We start from the raw sequence: 19,753 nt of genomic DNA, 5'->3' as shown, positions 1-19,753 counted from the left end.
CCCTACACAAACCGAGGTGATCTCTCAGGGAAAAAATGAGGAATAAATCTAGTTGGGTCAAAACTTGCTGTTGTTCAGTCCACAAATTTCTGACAACCTTCAACTGTGTATACAAAATTCTGGAGGTTCTTTGAGTTAAAGAGAGCCATGCAAATTTTCCCTCAGGACTTGGCACATTTTTAGTCTAAGTAGGGTTTTTTAATCAGGACAGGAATAATAAAATATTGCTCACAGGCTTCAACCAAAAACAAGAAGAAAAAACAAAAGACATCCATTTACTGGTGTCTGAATGAATTATTCTCTTAATTCATTACATTTTCTAAGCTGCGGCGAAGGAATAAGCACTTTAAGAAATGAACTGCTTATAGCATATACTGTCATTCAAGGCAATTACTCCAATTAGACCCTTCGCTACCTGGAAGCGAGGTACCTCTTAATTACTTAGAGTTCTTAAATACCACATTTCTTAGAGTGCTTTTAACAGATGGTACGGGCAGAGAGCCACACTTCTACACGGAGATGATCTTAATTAGTACTGAATCCCTTCTGGAAATGTCCTGTGCAACAGATACGGCTTTCTGCTGTCTCTTTCCCCCGTACATCCCTGTTATCAATGGCTTGCATCACATTTTTTTGCGTGGCAAATGATTTATTTCAAAGACACTGCTAATTTTATCACAAATAAGAGAATATCTTAATACAGAGAATTTTAGAAGTTACCCTTAGGTAGACAAGCAGGGGATAAGACTTCCTCAATCCAACCCACTCTGCAGGATCGACTGGCCCACTGTAGAGGACCGAGGTTTTGAGCTCTTCTAAATTGACTTTAGTTTCGTTCTCTCCTGGCTAAAAAGAAAACACAACAGTTCATCAAAAAATGAGTTTAAGGCTGCTTGGGCAGGGAATGGTAATCAACAACAACCCATCAGGTGAACTGTAGGTTTCAGTACGTGATATGCTTCCTTTTGCTCTTCTTCATTGAAGAAGGCAGCAGTCAAACCTCTTTAATATGCACTTGTACTCACCAAGGTACAGTTACTGGAAAAAGTGCTGGGTTCAATAGATGTGAGCTGGTACAACATTTTGCAGACAATAATCACACATGTCCAAACAGTGCAGATACTTGATGCCAATGGGCGAAACTGAGCATATGGCAAAGCAAGAGCCCAGGCAATTAAAAACACAAAGTTAAACAGAGACACCTGAAAACACAAAAACAGGATGGAAATTACATGGAGTAACAAGAGAATTGAGAAAATCTGACCTTTTCCATAGTAATTTAAAAAAAAAAAAAATCATTCAAAAGAAAAAGACATAGAGAAACCAAGAAAAATACCGAAAAAAATTTCAACGATATTCACAATAACACAGACACAAAGTGGTAACTGAGGAAGGAAAAACTTAGTAGTTGGTTTAGGAAGAACCAACTGTGGAAAATTAATACTATTAGACCCACAAAACTGCATCCCCACCTCACAGACAGACATGAAATATGAAGGACCGCACGCAGGTTCCGCTGCGTTAGTACACATGAAACAAAGAAGAGATGCTGCAGCTTTGTGTGTCTGAGGAATCCACCTTCATCCTCTTCCCCCAAAGACGTGAGAAAAAGGATTTTTTATTTTGTCGTTTAGTGAATCCTGGCCTACTACCCTGTCCAAGGAACGGCTGTGCCAGGTAGCGCACTCACGCTGCCCACACCAAAGGCACAGCTAAAGCGTTGCTCCCCTTTTTCTTTAGGCGTAGTTCCACGTTCCTGTTTCTTCAGCACCAGACCCAGATTACGTAATTTTCATAGATGCCCCTTCCCACCCCTTTTCTGCACCCTCCACCCCTGGATGTCACCCACAGCCACCTTGAGCTGGGGAGGGATTGCATCTCTAAACTAATAAAACCTTAATAGCTGAGGAAAAGTGGAGGGCTGAGAATATCTAGCCAGATTGAGTGGAAGATGATGTCAAGGCAGGTCCCCGGCAGCTGATAAGCCCAGCTGATCCCACAATTTCAGCGAGCTCCGTCACGAGGACGGCGTCTCCCCACACATGCCTGTGCCACAGCACAGAAGACGCTGACAAGCCTCCTCCATGGGTAAGATTCTGACAGCGGGTGTTCACTTGCCTCTTTCACTGTGACCCAGATGATGTAAGAGGAAACGATTTTGATGATGTGCAGCTCCAACAGCCACCACACAAAGACTTGCATCTTATGAAAGTACTCCAGGAATTTCAAGAACAGCACTGTAAGGCGGTCGATCACCAGATGCCACTTGTTCCTTAAGTCTGCAGAGATGTTCAAGCAGAACCATTGGGAGGAGAAAAACAGAAGGTGTCTGTAAAAAGGAATGCTCCACTAGACAACAATGAGCTTTCTGCTCTGCTGGGCATTAGAGTAAGACAATAAGGAGGTTACAGGTAGGGCTCAGCGGTTAATAAGACAAAGTGGGGGTCAGGCCCACTTAGCTGTGATGTTCTCCCCTCTAACCCACAATCACTGAAAGGATTCCTCACGGCAGAAGTGGCGGTGGTAGCTTCCCTTGCAAATTCTGCTTTTATTCCTCTCTAGCAAGCCCTTCTTGGGCTCTATTTCCTCCCAGTATCTTTGGATCTAAGCTTAGGGACAAGATCAGAGAGGCTCCAGCCCTTATCCAGCTCAGAAAGAATAGTATTTCATTTGATGCTTGGAAGCTGTGGACCCAGTGTGTTTTCAGAAAGCACAAACTCCTGCTATTCAGAACGCTTTTCAGCCGACCTGGAAGAGATCCAGGCACACGAGGAGCAGGATTCTTGTCACAGGGGTTTGGACAGCTGTACTAGAGATGTTTTTATACATCAGAGTTATCCAAAGGGCCCTTCCAGAGCATGACTGGTGCCACCCCAGAGCAGACTCTAAAACAGGCAAGGCAAATTGCTGTCCAGTTGAATAATTCCCTCGGTTGAAAAGGGACTTTTAGCAAGTTAAGATCCTGAAGCTGGGCAAACATATCCCTTCACAGAGAGCATTTTGCTAAAAAAGCCATCCTCCTACACAACACCCCAGCGAGCAAGCACGATCACCTATTACAGATGAGAATATATGACGCTACGTGTGCGGAACAGTGCTCCCCAAGTGCCGCATTTGCTTGTGGGCTGGTATAAAACTGTTTCACCAGGCTGGTACATATTACAATAAAGGCTTCACGCTGTATTAGAGGTTTCAGAAGCATTTTGGAGATTAGGAAGGGTTTTGCATGCTGTGAGAACATTCTTAAAGTTAACCCAAGGGATGGGAACATTGGTAAACGACACCAAAACGCATCGCTGTCTGGGCTGCAAAAATGCAAAGGAGTTACCAGCTTTGTATGTGGTTATGCTTATGTGGTTATTTAATGTATAAAGTAAACCAAGATGGTTATTCAGTGCATATTTGTGTGAAAAAACACATGCACATTCGTGTGAAAAAGCTGAATTTTGGAACACCTGACAAGCAAATTCCAATTATTTTTTTCCTCTACCCTTCTTCTCCAACCACAAGTTAGAAAATGCTAATAAAAATGCCAAGTGATGTAAATGCCATGACTAAATAATTACATTTGAAAAATAATTAAGCTACAGAACTCTAATCCTTCATGTGTGCTTTTATAAGCATGAGTGTGTTTTCTGAAAAGTCTTTATAGAATTAGATGTTCTCATTCATAATTTCATTGCAATTATTTTCATTTGCAGAGTTACCACTCTGCAACGTATATCAGACAGTGCCAGTTACGTGAACAGGGCAGGTGAGGTACTGTGGGGACCTAAAGTACTGTCCAGCATGTCCAGGCACTACATGGACGGGGATAAAATACAAGCCTGCCACGTCCATTAAAAAAATTGAACATCACTGTGTGATGAACTGCACACTCGAACATGTTGTGCCAGGACAAGGGGTGATGGGTTTAAAATAAAAGAGGGAGATTCAGATTAGAGAGAAGGAGGCATTTTTTTTTACACTGAGGTTGCCCCGAGAGGTGGGAGCAGCCCCATCGCTGGCCCCATGGCAGGTCAGGTTGGCCCTTGGGGCTCTGAGCCCCCTGCTCTGGGTGCAGATGTCCCTGCTCCCTGCAGGGCGGTTGAACTGGATGACCCTGAAAGTTCCCTTCGCACCCAAACCAGTCTGTTTCTATGATGATTCTCTGCTAAAATGATGTTAAAACTCTAGCCACACGGCTAAATAAAAATGACGTAACTCTTTGGTAGCAATAAATACATCTACTCTACAGCTTAAAGATTGACCACCCATGGCAAGCAGTTTCTCATGCTGCTGCCAAGCCCAGCTCACTGTGGTTCAGAAATGGACCCAGGGAGAGGGCTGCAGCTCCCCATGTCCCTGCTTGCATGTGTCACTGCACAGGGTAACCTCCAACAGCTGGCTTCTGTCCCCAAGGCTTTCCAGCATGTAGGACTGGCCGGAGCGCAACAAACTCATCATTCCTCATAGACTGCCTGAGAGTTGGCCAAGAAAGGTCTCCATGGCCCATGAACACCTCTGTGAGGGAAGACATCTCGGCCAGGAAAGACAAATAGTTTCAGCTCTGCTCTCCTGGGGCAGCTAAGCCAGAAGCGCTGCCATTTTGCCTCGACAAAGACCCTAAAGTCGCTATTTGTGTGTCACAGTCCTGCGAATATCGGCATGAGCAAGTTCATCTGTAGTAAGGCCATTTCCAGGCGATACAGCTTCCTTGGGTGTTACAAGCCCTTCCCTGGTTTTCACGCGTGGCTGCAAACTGAGTTACTGAAATAATTCACGTGAGGAGTTCATCCGAGCAATATCAAGGATGGCAACAACAGCCTCACACACGTCTGCCCTTAAGCATTTTTATGCTCGTCTGGCATCAGTTACACATTCCATATTCAGAAGTGAAAAACACAATGCTAACGTGCACATGAATAATGAAGCAAAGCCATTGGGACTTCTGGAGTGGCGCGCCTGGGAAGCATGCAGTGTCAGAGATTAAATAGGTGTGTGTATTTTCTTTAGTGTAGAGAGATTCCACTCTAAACGGAGTTAGAATCTGGGGTAACCTCCTATTAATCCAACCTAGACGCCCTAGAAGAAAGAGGAGGGATTTCTTTTGTTTTGATCCTCTCAGAATCCTGCAGAAACAGTATGATCTTTTCCTAGAAGAGTCTGTAGCTGTTGAATAATTGACAAGTAGCCATCTGCTCCGTTCAGGCTCCGCTGGGAAAGACTGTATGTGAAGTCAGAAGGAAAACCTGATGATTGAAGTGAGCAGGGATGACCAAGAATGAACCATCTGTTGCCACTAAGGCTGTGGAAGGCAAAATGTTCAATCTGCAGAGCTTACCTGTAGTTTCTTCTTCCTCTGATTCATTGTCATCTTCATCGTCTTCATCATCATCTTCCTTGTCCTCATCTTCCTTTTCTTCTTCTTTTCCTTTTTCAACCCTCCCCTTCCCTCCCTCCCCCTCTGGCTCTTCCATTCTTTTCTCACCAGCCTCTTCCAGCATTTTTTCCTCCTCCTTTTCTCTGCTGGCTGTTAAATTCATCATGGTTAGGTCAGGCAGGCTTCCGTCTTGGTGCACCAGTCTGTTGGTAAATAGCAGCATGTCAGCAAACTGAGCAGTAACGACCTCCAAGGCTTTTTCGCTTTCGAGACGTGTAATTAGAAAAAATAAACCGTTCATGGAAAATGCCTTAGAAGTGGAAAAGTTAATGATTCTGGTACTTTCTCCAAGCACACACTGCAAATTGAGTTGGGATGTATTAGTAACTACTTCTCACTCAGATACTAGTGGTTAGTAATGAGTGGTACTGACACTTAAACTTGACATTTTCCCCACTGGAGAAAATGGTCAGAGTTTAAGATGTAGAAGCATGAAATGACATTGTTTAAGAGGAAACATTTCATGACTTCATAGGGGACTTACTCATTTTGGTGGTTTGGTATTTTTTTCTTGAGGCTGCTCAAAGTAATTGGAACAGAAAGAAAAAGGGAGATGAGAACAGAGGGGTTACAGAAGAAGGTCATCGACAAATACGTCCATGCTATATCACGAGTCATAAAGCATTCTCCTGCTCCACCTGCAGAAGCCTTCTGATGCCAAGAGCATGCCGTCATGACATTCACAGGGCGCTTCCAGAAGGAAACATGGAACTGCAGCACAGATGGAAAGGGGGCAACCTGTTTACACCAGTGCTAAACCAGCGCTGCACCATGCCGCCAGCAAAGCCGCCGAACCGTCACGAGTACCTGACCGAGGCTGTAAATGTATTTCCACCTTTGAACGAGGCAGCTGGGAAGCCAAAGAATTTGCAAATTTTCTTCCACTATAGGCTTGGGAAGAAACAAATGCAAAAATCCTATGGCTGTGGCTTCAGTGTATTTTATCCTGTCGGTCTTTGACAGTGCCATTTGTTCTCTCTCTCTCTCCCCTACATCTCGCAGGGAATTTTTCTTAGATTTTGAACTATTTCTTACTAAATCAGTTAGCAATTTTCAGACTAACAAAACGGGGATATGACTGATATAACATGGAAATGGTATTTATCTACTGCCACGGTGCCTATTTTTCTGAGATTTATTCAGTATCTATCTTTTCATTACTGAGAAAAGAGACATTCGCCTGCGGTTTCAGATGTTTTCTCCTCCCCAGACGTGCTGGTCAGACTCCACTCCCTTTGGCAAGCGCCTATCTATCTGACCAGGTCACTAAATGTATAGTTATGCTATTGAAACGACTCCACATAACCTCAAGCACTTGTTAGACTGCTCCTGGACTAATGCAAGTAACTACACTACTGTCTCCGGGATTTGTTTTTCATGACATGAAATTCTGGCGTGTTACTATTTAGACAGGAGATTCTGCCAATTCTAACAGGGATTTTTACAGTTCATGAGACTGAAAAGTCTAGATTTATCCATCTGATCATTAAAAAATAACAGCATATGCTGAGAGTTAATGAGAAACAAGCAGAATTATTTTTCAAACATTTGGGAGCTGTGATGGAAACTTTGGCAGCTCAAATGAAGGAAAAACTACAGAAATTTGACTAAACGTTCCTAATGCAGAAATACCATTGCAAGCACCAAAAAGCAGAAGAGGTGGTTTAAAAGCAGAATTTAACAAAACAGACAAGCACCAAAAAAATCTCACTGAATAAATAGAATTACTAAGATCCCCCATCATGGATTGGGTGATGAACCTGAGTGTCTGACAATCTGAAAATCTCTTACATTCAGTAGCTTTGGCTACTGAAAATAGGGCTTTTTGTCTCATATACTTTATTTTCATATTTAAGCTAATGTATATATCAAAATGATACTTAAATTTGTGTAAAATGACTAAATAATAATATTCCCTAAAACGATATAATGCATTTTTGCTTATCTACCTAAAACTCTGATAGCGCCAGCAGGAGGGTCATGTATCAAGAAGAGGGAATGAATTTTCAGTTCAGTTCAACTGTTACGAAGATCCTCAGTTACTCTAAATCATCAGAGCTCATCAAAAAGGCAATGCCCCATGAAATTAAAGTCTCCATATAAATCAGACAAGTTTTGCACGTGCACAATTGCATTTTAATGAGATATCTCCCCAACTGACTTTTGTAGTGGAAAAATCTACATCCACACTGGTGTAAATCAAGGACTCGATGACTTACCTCAGTGTAAACTGGACGGAAACACAGTAACCCTACGGGATTTTGCCTGAGAGGACTCATCTTTCTCTTATTCATATAACTCCCGTTAGCATCCAGGTGATCCAGAAGGTGAAGGGGTTATAACGATGGGTGCAAGCAATATATATACCCAATAAAACCTCAGTATGAGCTTTGTTTTCAGTGCATTGGTGCTTAGTTCTGTGGACATTGGTAAGCTCGAGCATGGGGCTGTGTGCTCAGGAGATCCAAGGCTTGATAAAAAACCCTCTCCACTATTCAGAAAGTTAGTCTACTTGGGATCTTTCTTTCCAAACTTCCTAATTTATTGCCAGCATTGTTTTTCCTCTTTTTAGAATTTTTTTTCCACTGCAATTTCACATGATATCCCGTAACAGAGAACACTGAAGTATTAGGATATAAAAACCGCGTTAGTTTGAGTATCTAAGACAAGCTACCCATAAAGGCTTCACAGCTAGTCAGTTGTAACTTCAGGCTGGAAACCATATATTGGTGGGAGATTATCCAAAATAACACAGAGGTATTGTGGTTGATACTCAGGAAGAGAAACAACTAAATAATAATGCAGACAACAAGCCTTGAAGGTACAGCCACTGCCACTAATGCTTTTAACTGGGGTATTTATTTTGGAGGCTTATAAGAAAGATGGGGACAGTCTTTTCAGCAGGGGCTGTGGGGACAAGGGCTGGTGGTTCCACTGACAGAGGGAGAGTCAGAGCAGAGAGAAGGGAGAGGTTGTTGCTGCTGAGGGTGGGCAGAGCCTGGCACAGGCTGCCCCGAGAGGTGGGAGCAGCCCCATGGCTGGCCCCATGGCAGGTCAGGTTGGCCCTTGGGGCTCTGAGCCCCCTGCTCTGGGTGCAGATGTCCCTGCTCCCTGCAGGGGGTTGGGCTGGGTGAGCTCGGAAGGTCCCTTCCCACCCAAACCAGTGTGTGATTCTATGATTTCTTACCCTCAAATTCATTAAATACAGTATCAATAATCAGAAGTATACTAGTAGATTTAGTTTTGTGCATGAAACCAATTCTAGAGGCACTAAAATCAGGCAGGTGCCCCAAGTCTTGCTGGACTTCCAGTACTTCCACCTATTTGTAACGTGCTAGAGCAGAAGATTAACTAGTAACAATTTTCTGGATGCACTATGAAGTATCTTTTGCCTTTGACAACAGATTTTGCAATCGGTTTATGAATTGCTTGAAACTTTCTCTCTCAAGTACCTGCCGCGCACACCCATAATAACAGAAAGAACATTAGTGACCCATCCCCTGAAGATTCACACCCAGCACCCAGTGCCAGACCTCTGCTGGCAGGACCCTCAGCATTTTCCCTGCTCTTACAAGGGTGTTTGCTGCCTGCCTCCACGGCCAGCTGGCTGATACATCCCAGGGTATGGGGACCGGCCAGGAAGCCTCAGCACAAGGGTCCTTCTCCATTCTTTGGGAGCTGTTTTCATGCTGGGTCTCTCACCCTTACATTGCTCCTGCTCCCATTGCCCCGTGGCCCTGAGCCTGACACCCAGCTCGGCTCCCTGCCTTTGCTACCAAGCTGGCTCATCTCCACGGACTTGCTGGGAGCTCACACCAGGTTGTGGCTAACCCTTGTTACCGTCTCCGGATCTGACCCTCACCTTCACTTGCTGGTTCCCGTTACTGACTCTCTACGGGTGAGAGGCAGCCTTGCCTCCCGGCCATGCCCCTTGCTCAGCTCCTGGCTTGGGCGCCCTTGCTGCTCCCTGACACATGGGCTTCCTACAGACCAGCTTCCACCTCTGGTGAACTTTTAAGAACCCTGGCCTGAACTATGTGGTAACATTTGAAGGAGGAGTGTGAACACGCCACATAAATTAACTTTTTGTTAGAGCAGGTAGTCACAAATATCTAAACAAGGGATTTTCTTGGCTTTTCTGTTTATAATCGGTAGCAACAACAAACTCAGAAGTCCTTCTTTTCTCGGAGGTGATTAAACAAAAGCCCACATTTATTCCAGTCAAATGTTTTGAAATAAATCTACTTTATGGAACTATCTTCAACATGCCATTTGTAACGGATGACGGTGATGGCAATATGGGCTTTTGCAGTTTGGATCCTTGTAGCACTCAGCCCACGAACAGCCTTAGCATGCAGTGGTTTCTGCGTACGGCATGTTCCGGTCTCCGGATTGGGAAATCTCGTAATACATACTGTACATTCCAATTCCATCTCTTAGGTGCTTGTGAGGAAGACAGGGACGTGTCTGGGTGTATGTGCGCACATGCAGACATGCATCTTCCATGCACAAACAAAGGGTAGATAAACGAGCCTCCTCAACCAAGTCTATTGTCTGCAGCCAATTACAAGTAGCACCAATTATTCCTCCACTGAGGCATGGGCAAAGTTTGAGAGAAGAATTCCCAGCTGGGAGATGAACTCACAACGTATAAATAGGCAGGAGAGATGTATTAAATGCTTCACGGGCTTTAGGGGACTACAGTACCCAAACAACGTTATCTCCCTATTTCACAGTAGTGTGCAGCAGGAACATTCTTTGTCTTAGGGCAATTAAGAAGTAACAAAAACGCTCAGGTATTTTTCAAAGGAAAGGAAGAATTGAAGTACCCACCTATTAATTATTAGATAAACACGGCCATTGACTTTGGCATGGCTATGAGGTGGGAGATGAAAGCGTGAGAATGCACGAGATGAAAATGGGAAATGAATTAGAGAGAGAGAGAAAAGGAAACCATTAAATAGGAATGAATGAACTTTCCCCTCAACCAAGAGAGACACATTGTTATAACAAAGCACAATCTGACAGCTTCATACACACCACGAGGTGAAAAGTCCCGGAAGCTTGTAAATGCAGTTCTTAGACATTTGGACCATATGCAAATCCAGTGAGAACTACAGACACTTTTCATCAACCCCCAAATGGGAGAACAGCCTCTTTCTTTTTTTTTTTTTTTATTTAAAGGTAATTATGATACAACATCATACCACAGAAATTATCTACCTCACAGCCTTTATCTCTGCCACACTGTAAGTCTGTATCTCTGAAAGTCATAGTGCAGCAAGGAAATGGGCTTGGAAAATCTTAACCAGGGGATTTTTCTTCCTCTTGCAGGTGTAAAATTGAGACACTCAGTTCTGCCACCTTTATGAATAGGGAGAAGTGCCTCGCTCGGCCAGCTCCAGTGGCCAGCTCCTGTCCCTTCTATTTGCAGCTGGCAGAGCCTTATTCTTAAAGTCACTCTGCAAACTTTGCTCATGTGAAACAGCATCTTAACACGTGAAAGTCTCATCAATTTTAACAGGATTCTTCAATTCAACACAAACGTGCTGCCATGGGCAGGGGAGGGGCAGACAGAGGAACTGGAGCTGCTTTCCCTATTCCTTTCATGACTAACTCTCACCTGCTGTGGTTAATGAGTTCGATCGAGTCCCGTCTGTTTACGCAAAATTAAGGTTCGGTTTATTTAAAATTGTTTATTCGTGGCAAAAGAAGCACCATAAAAGCAGTTTTGAAAGGTGAAGCTGTGAGTGAACGCTGGTGTTTTCAAAGCAAAAGAGAAAACTAAGTTTGCGTGCCTTCGTAAGGAAACTTCACATCTACATCTAAGTCTTTAATCTGTGTTTTAATTGTCCCTGCAACTTCTTTCTGATTGTTGTGCTAGTTCTTACCTAGCTTTACACAACCGTCAGCTGAGCTCTCACCCCAAAGCTTTGAACTATCAAGTTGGCTGATGCTCAGTGCTGATTTATCGCATCGAGGGGAGGAAACAGCTGGATCGTCACTTGCCAGGCAGTGTTAACGGTAGCACGAACCAGAAAGAGTGCTTTGGGTATCGGACAGAGCCGTGAAAGTTTTGGAGGAACAAATGATATACAGGATAATTGTGATTTTGAAACACTGAGCATTACAAGGGAGTCAGAAACAGCAGTTTCATACAGATAACCAATAGCTCCATTTTCTTTGTTTCTTTACCTGTAAATAGTGTTGTCCTGTTTGCTGGTTACAGCCTTTAAATCGGTGAGCTGGAGAAACCGGTCATGGAAGTAGTGAAGGTGTAAGATACAGGCCAGCAGGAAGGAGGTGGGGATGAAGATGCGTGTGAATAGCTCAGCCACAGAAAACCGCTTTAGGCCAAGGTCTGCTAGTCTGGAAAAAACAAAAGCAAGCCACTCAGCTGCCTTTGCACACCAAGATCTTTTTCTTGCCAGGAGACATTATCACAAATCATTTGCAATAGGAAATAAGGGGTTGGTACTTGCGATGTGGTTTCGGTTTTTAAAACTCTTCTAAACCAGTTAGTTTCACAATGCAAATACCTTGCACTTGGACTCAGCAATGTACAGAGATACTGTAAACATACAGAGATACTGTAAACGTACAGAGCGCTTAAAGCCGTCTATGCCTGGGGATGGTCTCATGATGGGCTTCCCCCCATAAGAAGGCAGACTGCTCTCAGACCACTCTGCCACACTGAACTGAAAAATCCAAAGGGAAAAAATGAAATTAATCAAAACCACTCACTTGCTTTCATCCAGGCCCGTCATGTTCTTCCACAACCCAGGGAACGACTCAAACTGGTATGTATAGATGAAGATAAGCACCAACATCGTGTAAACAACCACTGACATCCAAAAGTATTTCAAAATCCTTCTCCACCATTCATAGTGCACCTGAAAATCACACACTGCAGATGCTGAAAGAAGCTGAAGGCAAAGACGCTAAAATACTGACAACACTCTACTGGCAAACCACCATGAAGAACACCACCTCTCCGAGCCGGCCTGAAGTAAACAACGCTCACCCAATGGCAGCCACAGTTCCTCGTGGTACAGTTTTTACTCCTGATGCACATGAACTCAAGTACAGACTTTAGTGTAAGAATATCTGCTGGGACATGGCCACAGACAAAGGCCAGGGACAGCTTCAGTCACTTGGTTTCATCACCATTAGGCGATGAAAGTCCAGGAGGAGAGGGACTCCACACTCATCGGGATCTGGGAGCTGTAGGGACCACATGTCACCAAAACTGGTGGCTAGGTGGGACGTGCACAAGCTCAGAATTTTCCCACAGGGGTTCCAAAGCTCGTGGTGATGTGGGGAGGCATCAAGAGCAGGGGTGTGTGTTGTACACATCTAATTTACGTGGACTTTGCCTGTCACACAGTTATGTATGAGCCGTTGTATTATTCAAGGACAAAATCCAGTTAACACAGTTCTCACTCACCTGGTAGAGGGCCACACAGAAGAGGAACAGTACCATATAGATGATTTTGTACATGACAATTCTACCCTCAAAGCTGACAAAGAAGAACATGCCCCCACAGACGTAAATCCAGTACTTGATGAACATAGCCATCACCAGCTTCCCCAGGACTTTCATAATATCCTGTTCATCCTCATCATCCTCTTCTTCTTCCTCCTCCTCCTTCTCCTTCTCTTTCTCCTTCTCCTCCTCCTGTTCTTCTGCCACTTCTCCCTCTTGCAACTCCTCTTCTGTAAATACAGAGTCACATTTGGCCTCTATCTGTTCCAGGGACTTTTAGCAAGAATTGAAATGGGTGGAAAATAAAATCTCTGCACGCAACACAGAAACTTAAACCACAGTATTCGTCATATGTTCCTGCAGAGCAGGGGAAAGAGTTTTAACTTCCTCTGAGCTTCAACCTGCTCGTGGAACCACAGCGTTATGTCCTTACCAGACACCCATCTTCACTTTGACTGAAATGTGGGCAGCTGTAGCGGAAAATTAAAGCCCAAGGGTTATATGATAGATAACAAAACACTTTCCACGGCAATATCTACACTCCCAGGCAAGAAACCTTTTGAACTGGAAAACAAAGAAACCACCAGCATCACCGGCACCCTCTCATCTTGAGTTTAAAGTTTAAACTCCCATCTTGAGTTTGAGCCTCTCATCTTGAGTTTCATCCTTTAAAGAATATTGTGGTTACCTCCATAAACCACAAGCAAGAGAGAACATTAACATAAAACCAAACAAGCTTAAAAAATATAAATGCTGCACTAACAAGGCTGTTCTTCAAAGAAACCAACACTTATCCAGCTTCTGCTGCTGCACCTGAGCCACTGCAGAAAAGACAAGCAGCTTTTGCCCTGTAGGGAGGTCAGGGTAAGATGTCATTAAAAGGTTAATACCTTGTAAGGCTCGTGGAGGGCAGAATAACTGTCCCTGCTGTAGCGAGTACATGAGTAAGTATCTAGACGACAGGGCTTGTCAAACTCTAGCATATAGCTCTAACACTTTTCTTCCCATTGAGAACAATGTTTAGACTTCAGCATCCAAAGGGCTTTCCCACTCTTTTTGTCCTGCTCCCACCCCTCTTTCAAACTCTTTCCTTGCTCTTGCCTTGCAAAGTCTTGCAGTGTCCAGCTCTGACACTGATCATAGGGTTTATTGAGATTAATATTGTAATTAATCAACTGGGAAACTCCATCGCTGTTCCCAGCGCTGGCTTTCTACCATTTCAGTGAGTTGATCTTGTTGAGATCAGCATCCAGAGAGAAAGAAAAGAGCAAAGAAGGTTTAGGGGAATGTTTTTGTACAAGTGTTTATGCACAGACACAACTCCCCAGGAATTCAGCAACCGGCTTTTCCTATGTAAACTCTTCTTCTCCTGTGGTTAAACTCCCGGGGTAATTAATCTGCTGATTTGAGTTTCGGACACGGGAGTAAACTGATTATTTGGAAGTTCCGTGACATTTCTCAAGTGAGTCATTTTAATTACTTTCCAGAAAGGAGAATCCTCATCTTATTTGAATTTCTAAAGTTCAAAGGTGTTTTATTTTTGTATCCCAAGAGACAGTTGCATGCAGAATTTGTAATGTCTTGGCTAATAACAGGTATCTTGCCAATTACTTCCAGCATCACAGAAATGCAGAAACTGGAACTTCTGTCATGACTGAAGGACTAAATTGGATCTGGCTTTACCTTTTTCTTCATTTTCTTCACTCCCAACTTTGACCTCAGACAAAGTAGCTTCTTTTAGCCGAAGTGCTTTCTGTTCAGTGAGGTGTTGCCTAAGCAGTAGCCAGAAAGTAATTGTGAAAAGAATCTGCAAACAAAAATCAAAACAAAAACAACAGACTAATTGTATATCCTATGTCCTACTAACACAAACATATTTCTTCATAGATTTTTCATGCCTTTGTTTTTACTGTCCACCTGAAAATGGCAACAGTGGCATCAGTGTCAAAGTGCATCTTTGTGGAAGTTAAGTCATTTTGCAAGCATTCTGCATTAAAAACAACTTTCTTTTGAATGCACTTTTCCACTGAGTAATAAAATCACTCGCCATCTTTTCTTAAAGGTATTTACCTATATGGTTCTATTCTACCCCATTCTACTCAGTTTTTAACTACAGTCTTACCAGTTTAAGGATCTTCTCATTATCTATTGCTTGGTATCATTCCCATTATCCATTTTAGTCCATTTCCCCCTTTTTTCAGGGAAGAAGCACATGCTGGTGAGTGTATTTTCTTTATTAAGGTTTCACATATCCTAAATCTTTTGACTTAGGAGGTTTGATACTTCACTTCAGGTGCTTCAATTTAAAGATCAATATTTTCTAGTACGGTGTAAAGAACTCTCCCGTTTTTCATCTACTGTGCAAGTACTTCATGGGGGAAAGGCCAGCGACAGCTGTTTTCACTGACACTGACCAATGCTGAGCTACGGCAGAAGACTGTCAGCCTGGGCGAATTGTCACAGCTTCTCCAGATGCCTCCTGGAGCTCTGGCTTTTGCCACACAAACCTTCGAGATTGTAAAACGCAGATTTGTTCCACAGTGATTAACTCAGCCTCCCCAATGCATTTACTTCTCGTGCTCTTTGGCATTGCCAGAGCCCGAGCTGGCTCTAAGAAAGGTCTTGAAGGGTTGCAGATCAAAGAACTGGTTTTAGTCACTTTTTACAGTACTCATTTTATTTCCTTTTCAGAACAGGAAACACACTCACAGCATGCAGAAAATGATGCAGAAAGAATTACAGTACATCCCTCTCTATTTTCCTCTCTGCAGAATACAGTGGCACATCTTTATTTAAACTCAACTGCCATCCAAAGGGCTTTAAACCAGGAAAACCAGGGAGGGACGGAGTTACTAGCAGCCTTGAGAGGGAGTTATGGCCACGGCTGACAAGCAAAGGATGCCTGGGGTGATGTGAATGAAAGGAAACTCATTATCAACAAAACAGGGGTTATGCGGGGTCACCTCGAGTATTTGCTTGTAAGCAAGAAAGTGCCTTCAAGGAACCACGACGGGGAATCATTCCGGATCCTTTCTGGGAAAGCGTGCCAGGTGCCTCGCTGAAGTGCCCGTACGCTAATGCATGGGGAATGGTCACAAGGCACCGGAGACCTCTGCGCAGGGCTAGTATTGCTGGGATCACCAAGACGGGGTGTGGGGGCTTGCACAGCCGCAATAGAGAGATACAGGCTCTTCAGGACACACAGGCCAGGAAGATGTGGAGGTACATCACTAGGGCCACAAAAATGGCCATGGAGATGGAACACCTCCCCTACGAAGAAAGGCTGAGAGAGTTGGGGTTGTTCAGCCTGGAGAAAAGGCAGCTCCAGCATGGCCTTTCAGTGCTTCAAGAGGCTACAAGAAAGATGTGGACAATCTTTCCAGAGTCTGGCAAAGCATGTCAAGAGCAACAAGAAGAGCTTCTCTAAGTACATAAGCAGAAAAAGGAAGGCTGGCGGCAATGTGGGTCTACTGCTGAGTGAGGCAAGAGCCCGTTTGACACAGGACGTGGAAAAGATTGAGGTACCAAATGACTTCTTTGCCTCAGCCTTTGCCAGCAAGACTGGCTTTCAGGGATCACCGGTCTCAGAGACTGCCGAGAAGTCTGAAGCAAGGAGGATGCACCCTTGCTGAAAGTGGATCAGGTCAGGGACTACCTAAGCAAACTGAGCATACCTAAGTTCATGAGTCCTGGTGGGATGTTCCCACGAGTGTTGAAGAAGCTAGCTGATGTCATTATATAGGCTAGTCTCAACAATCTTTGCTTGATTGTGGTGGTTGGGAGAAGTGTCAGAAGACTGGAGAAAAGCAAACGTCACTCCTATCTTCAAGGAGGGCAAGATGGAAGATACTGGCCAGTCAACCTCACCTTGATCTCTGGGAAGGTGAAGCTAGTGGGACACTGGAACATGTTGCCCAGAGAAGCTGTGGATGCCCCGTCATTAGAAGCGTCCAAGGTCAGGCTGGGTGGTGCTTTGAGAGAAAAGTGTCCCTGCCCATGGCAGCAAGAAGACTGGAGAAAAGCAAACGTCACTCCTATCTTCAAGGAGGGCAAGATGGAAGATACTGGCCAGTCAACCTCACCTTGATCTCTGGGAAGGTGAAGCTAGTGGGACACTGGAACATGTTGCCCAGAGAAGCTGTGGATGCCCCGTCATTAGAAGCGTCCAAGGTCAGGCTGGGTGGTGCTTTGAGAGAAAAGTGTCCCTGCCCATGGCAGCAACATTGGACTAGATGATCTTTAAAGGTCCCTTCTGACCCAAACCATTCTATGATTCTAAGGTGATGGAGCAGCTAGTACTGGTCACCATTTCCAGGCACATGAAGGACAAGAAAATCATCAGGAATAGTCAGCGTGGATTCACCAAGGAGAAGCTGCCTTGTTGAACCTCATACAGTTGGCCTCAGCCCATCGATCCAGCCCGTCCAGATCCCTCTGTAGAGCATCCTTACCTTCAAGCAGATCAACAGACCTGCCTAACTTGGTGTTGAATGTAAACTGACTGAGGGTGCACTCAATCCCTTCATCCAGGTCGTTCATAAAGAATTTGAAGCAGATAGGCCCCAATACTGAGCCCTGGGGGACACCACCGGTGACCAGCCGTCAACTGGATTTAACTCCATTCAGCACCACTCTTTGGGCCCAGCAAGACAGTTTAAGGCAGTTTAAACTCCTTAGAGATTACAAAGTCATTGGGAGAAACTGTAGAACTGTAGAACTTCTCTTGCAGAACCCCTTGAGCTTTATCTCTCTTACTAAACTGGCCCTACCTTTCCGAGGGAAATAATACAGCACTCGCTAACTTTCAGATGCATTAAAGACTCAGAAATTACTGTCCAAAGGGCACTGCCAACTAGGAGAATCACTTACAGAATGACCTTAAATGGCAATTGGGGGTCACAAGGGAAGTGATTCACTTAGTGAAAGGGGAGCACTGCCAACTAGACGCTCTCTCTGAGACGCTCCTCTCAGGTGCTCTAGCAAACACCATTTTTATGTTCATTCCTTCCCCAAAAGCAAGTTTCCCAAACAAAATGCATTTTATAGTGCTTTCAAGACATAAATAATAATAATAATAAAAAATCTATCGTGCACCGAGGTCAGCAGACTCTCTTGTTTCTGACCTGAAATGGATTCCAACTCATGCTGCTTCAGCTATAAAGACTTAAAGCTCAGTCACAGCTATGTAGTGCTGCTTGTGCCAGATCATAAGGGAGTGAGCACTGACACCACAGTTGCAGTTGCCATCATATCCAGAGACAGAGCTGACATCCCATGGGTATTAATCTAACAATAAAATCACATCTAGTTTTGCATCCAGTTTAGAAAACCAAACAAGTGGGTGATTTCCATCCACTAAGAATTTTCTACAGAATTATCATGAATATCTACAAAGATGTCCGAAACATGTTTTGGTATCAGCTTAAGAATCAAGAAGCAATTTTCTGAGCACTATTTTTTAATGACTTATCCTTCAAAGTGCTACTGAACATGGTTATACTGAATACCAAGGCGTCCCTCTTAAAGAAGTACCAAGAGCTCCACACTTTTTATCACAATACATTTATACCACAAACAAATCTCAGCTGTTTGTAACACCTACCTTTGACGCCAACTCCCCGGGTTCCTTTCTTTCTAAAAACCCAGATACTTGAGGAAGTTCATCATTCTTGAGCTCGATACTCCATATATACTGCAGCGTTAGCAGTAAGTTTCCATAGAAAACCATGAAGGGAGAGCTGAGCATGGCGTATTTCCTCCGGTCCCGAATCATCCACAAGGTGCAAGACCAGATCAGTAACACGAAAGTCAACCAGCTGTGATAGGTGATGCTCCACGCCTTGTGGGAGGAGGAAAGAGGGGAAGAAGCATTCACAGGTACATCCACAGGAACAACATCGATGCATATTGCCAGATACGCTTAATTCATGCTTCTCTACTTAGAGACACGAATTCATCGTCCCGAGACTCTCACCCGTAATCAGCAGCTGGGCCAGCTGCAATAAATGTGAAGAATGTGAAGAAAGTGGATGGATTCTTAAGGCCAGAGCTGAGGGTGAACCCTGCTCTGTTGCACCTTGGTAAGGTTTGTAAGCAGACTCATTCCTCCTGTCTACACCAAACTCAAAGAGATGGAAAACACAGACTAACTTTTGGGCACACCAGAACTTCTTGCAAAACTAGTGGCAAAGAATTCAGAGTAGGAATAACAAAACAGATCCCACAGCTGCTATATTCAAAGCCTCTGACAGACGTACAAAACTACGCTGACTCCGTACGGTGCTAGATTTGTGGCATCAATCTAAGACGGAAAGCTACGGAATGCACACACTGCACACCCCGAACATCAGGTCTACGCTAACCATGGCAGATTACCCGAAATACTCAGGACTACAGAACGTTTTCTATAGCTTGGAGGAATCAAGAACCGACAACGGCTCTATTAAACACTCAGGGAAAAGGATTGGGGGTTTTAAATGCTTTTCATTAACATTGTGATATCAGTTTTCAGCTATGTATAGGCTGGTAAAACTGTGGAATAACTGTCAATAAAACATTTTAGAGTCCTTTTCAATTTAAATAGAAAAGTAAAACTATTCCAATCAGTTTAGCTCATTCCCTCTTAGAAATGATGTCTTTTAGGGGTACGTGAACACACTAATATGCTACTTCTGTCCCCATATAAGAAATAACGCACACTGAGCTGCCTCTGGCTATGGTGTCAGGGGGACTTGCATCAGATCACACAGCAAATAATTTCATAAACAAATTCGGGTCATATAAAATAGAGATATATCACTAAGGAAAAAGCTAGTAGTGTCTCAATAGTTAGTTTGATATTGTAT

General features: G+C 43.8%; 1 protein-coding gene across 1 annotated transcript in view; it reads right to left on the bottom strand.

Moving 5' to 3' along the window:
* The window catches only part of LOC104502208 (piezo-type mechanosensitive ion channel component 2-like), a gene marked incomplete at both ends in the record, with an annotated part of 53,378 nt that extends 34,631 nt beyond the window's left edge, over window positions 1-18,747 (bottom strand). The window contains 10 exons of the mRNA XM_010146147.1: window positions 721-846; window positions 1,026-1,202; window positions 2,119-2,279; window positions 5,324-5,565; window positions 10,256-10,297; window positions 11,618-11,791; window positions 12,167-12,315; window positions 12,870-13,138; window positions 14,592-14,715; window positions 18,511-18,747. Coding sequence (XP_010144449.1) covers window positions 721-846; window positions 1,026-1,202; window positions 2,119-2,279; window positions 5,324-5,565; window positions 10,256-10,297; window positions 11,618-11,791; window positions 12,167-12,315; window positions 12,870-13,138; window positions 14,592-14,715; window positions 18,511-18,747 — 1,701 coding nt within the window. The remainder of the gene's footprint in view (window positions 1-720; window positions 847-1,025; window positions 1,203-2,118; window positions 2,280-5,323; window positions 5,566-10,255; window positions 10,298-11,617; window positions 11,792-12,166; window positions 12,316-12,869; window positions 13,139-14,591; window positions 14,716-18,510) is intronic.
* Window positions 18,748-19,753: the final 1,006 nt, after the last annotated feature.

Source organism: Buceros rhinoceros, unplaced genomic scaffold (genome assembly GCF_000710305.1).
Source record: "Buceros rhinoceros silvestris isolate BGI_N320 unplaced genomic scaffold, ASM71030v1 scaffold10662, whole genome shotgun sequence".
NCBI classification, from domain to species: Eukaryota; Metazoa; Chordata; class Aves; order Bucerotiformes; family Bucerotidae; genus Buceros; species Buceros rhinoceros.
This window is presented reverse-complemented; position numbering and strand designations above follow the sequence as displayed.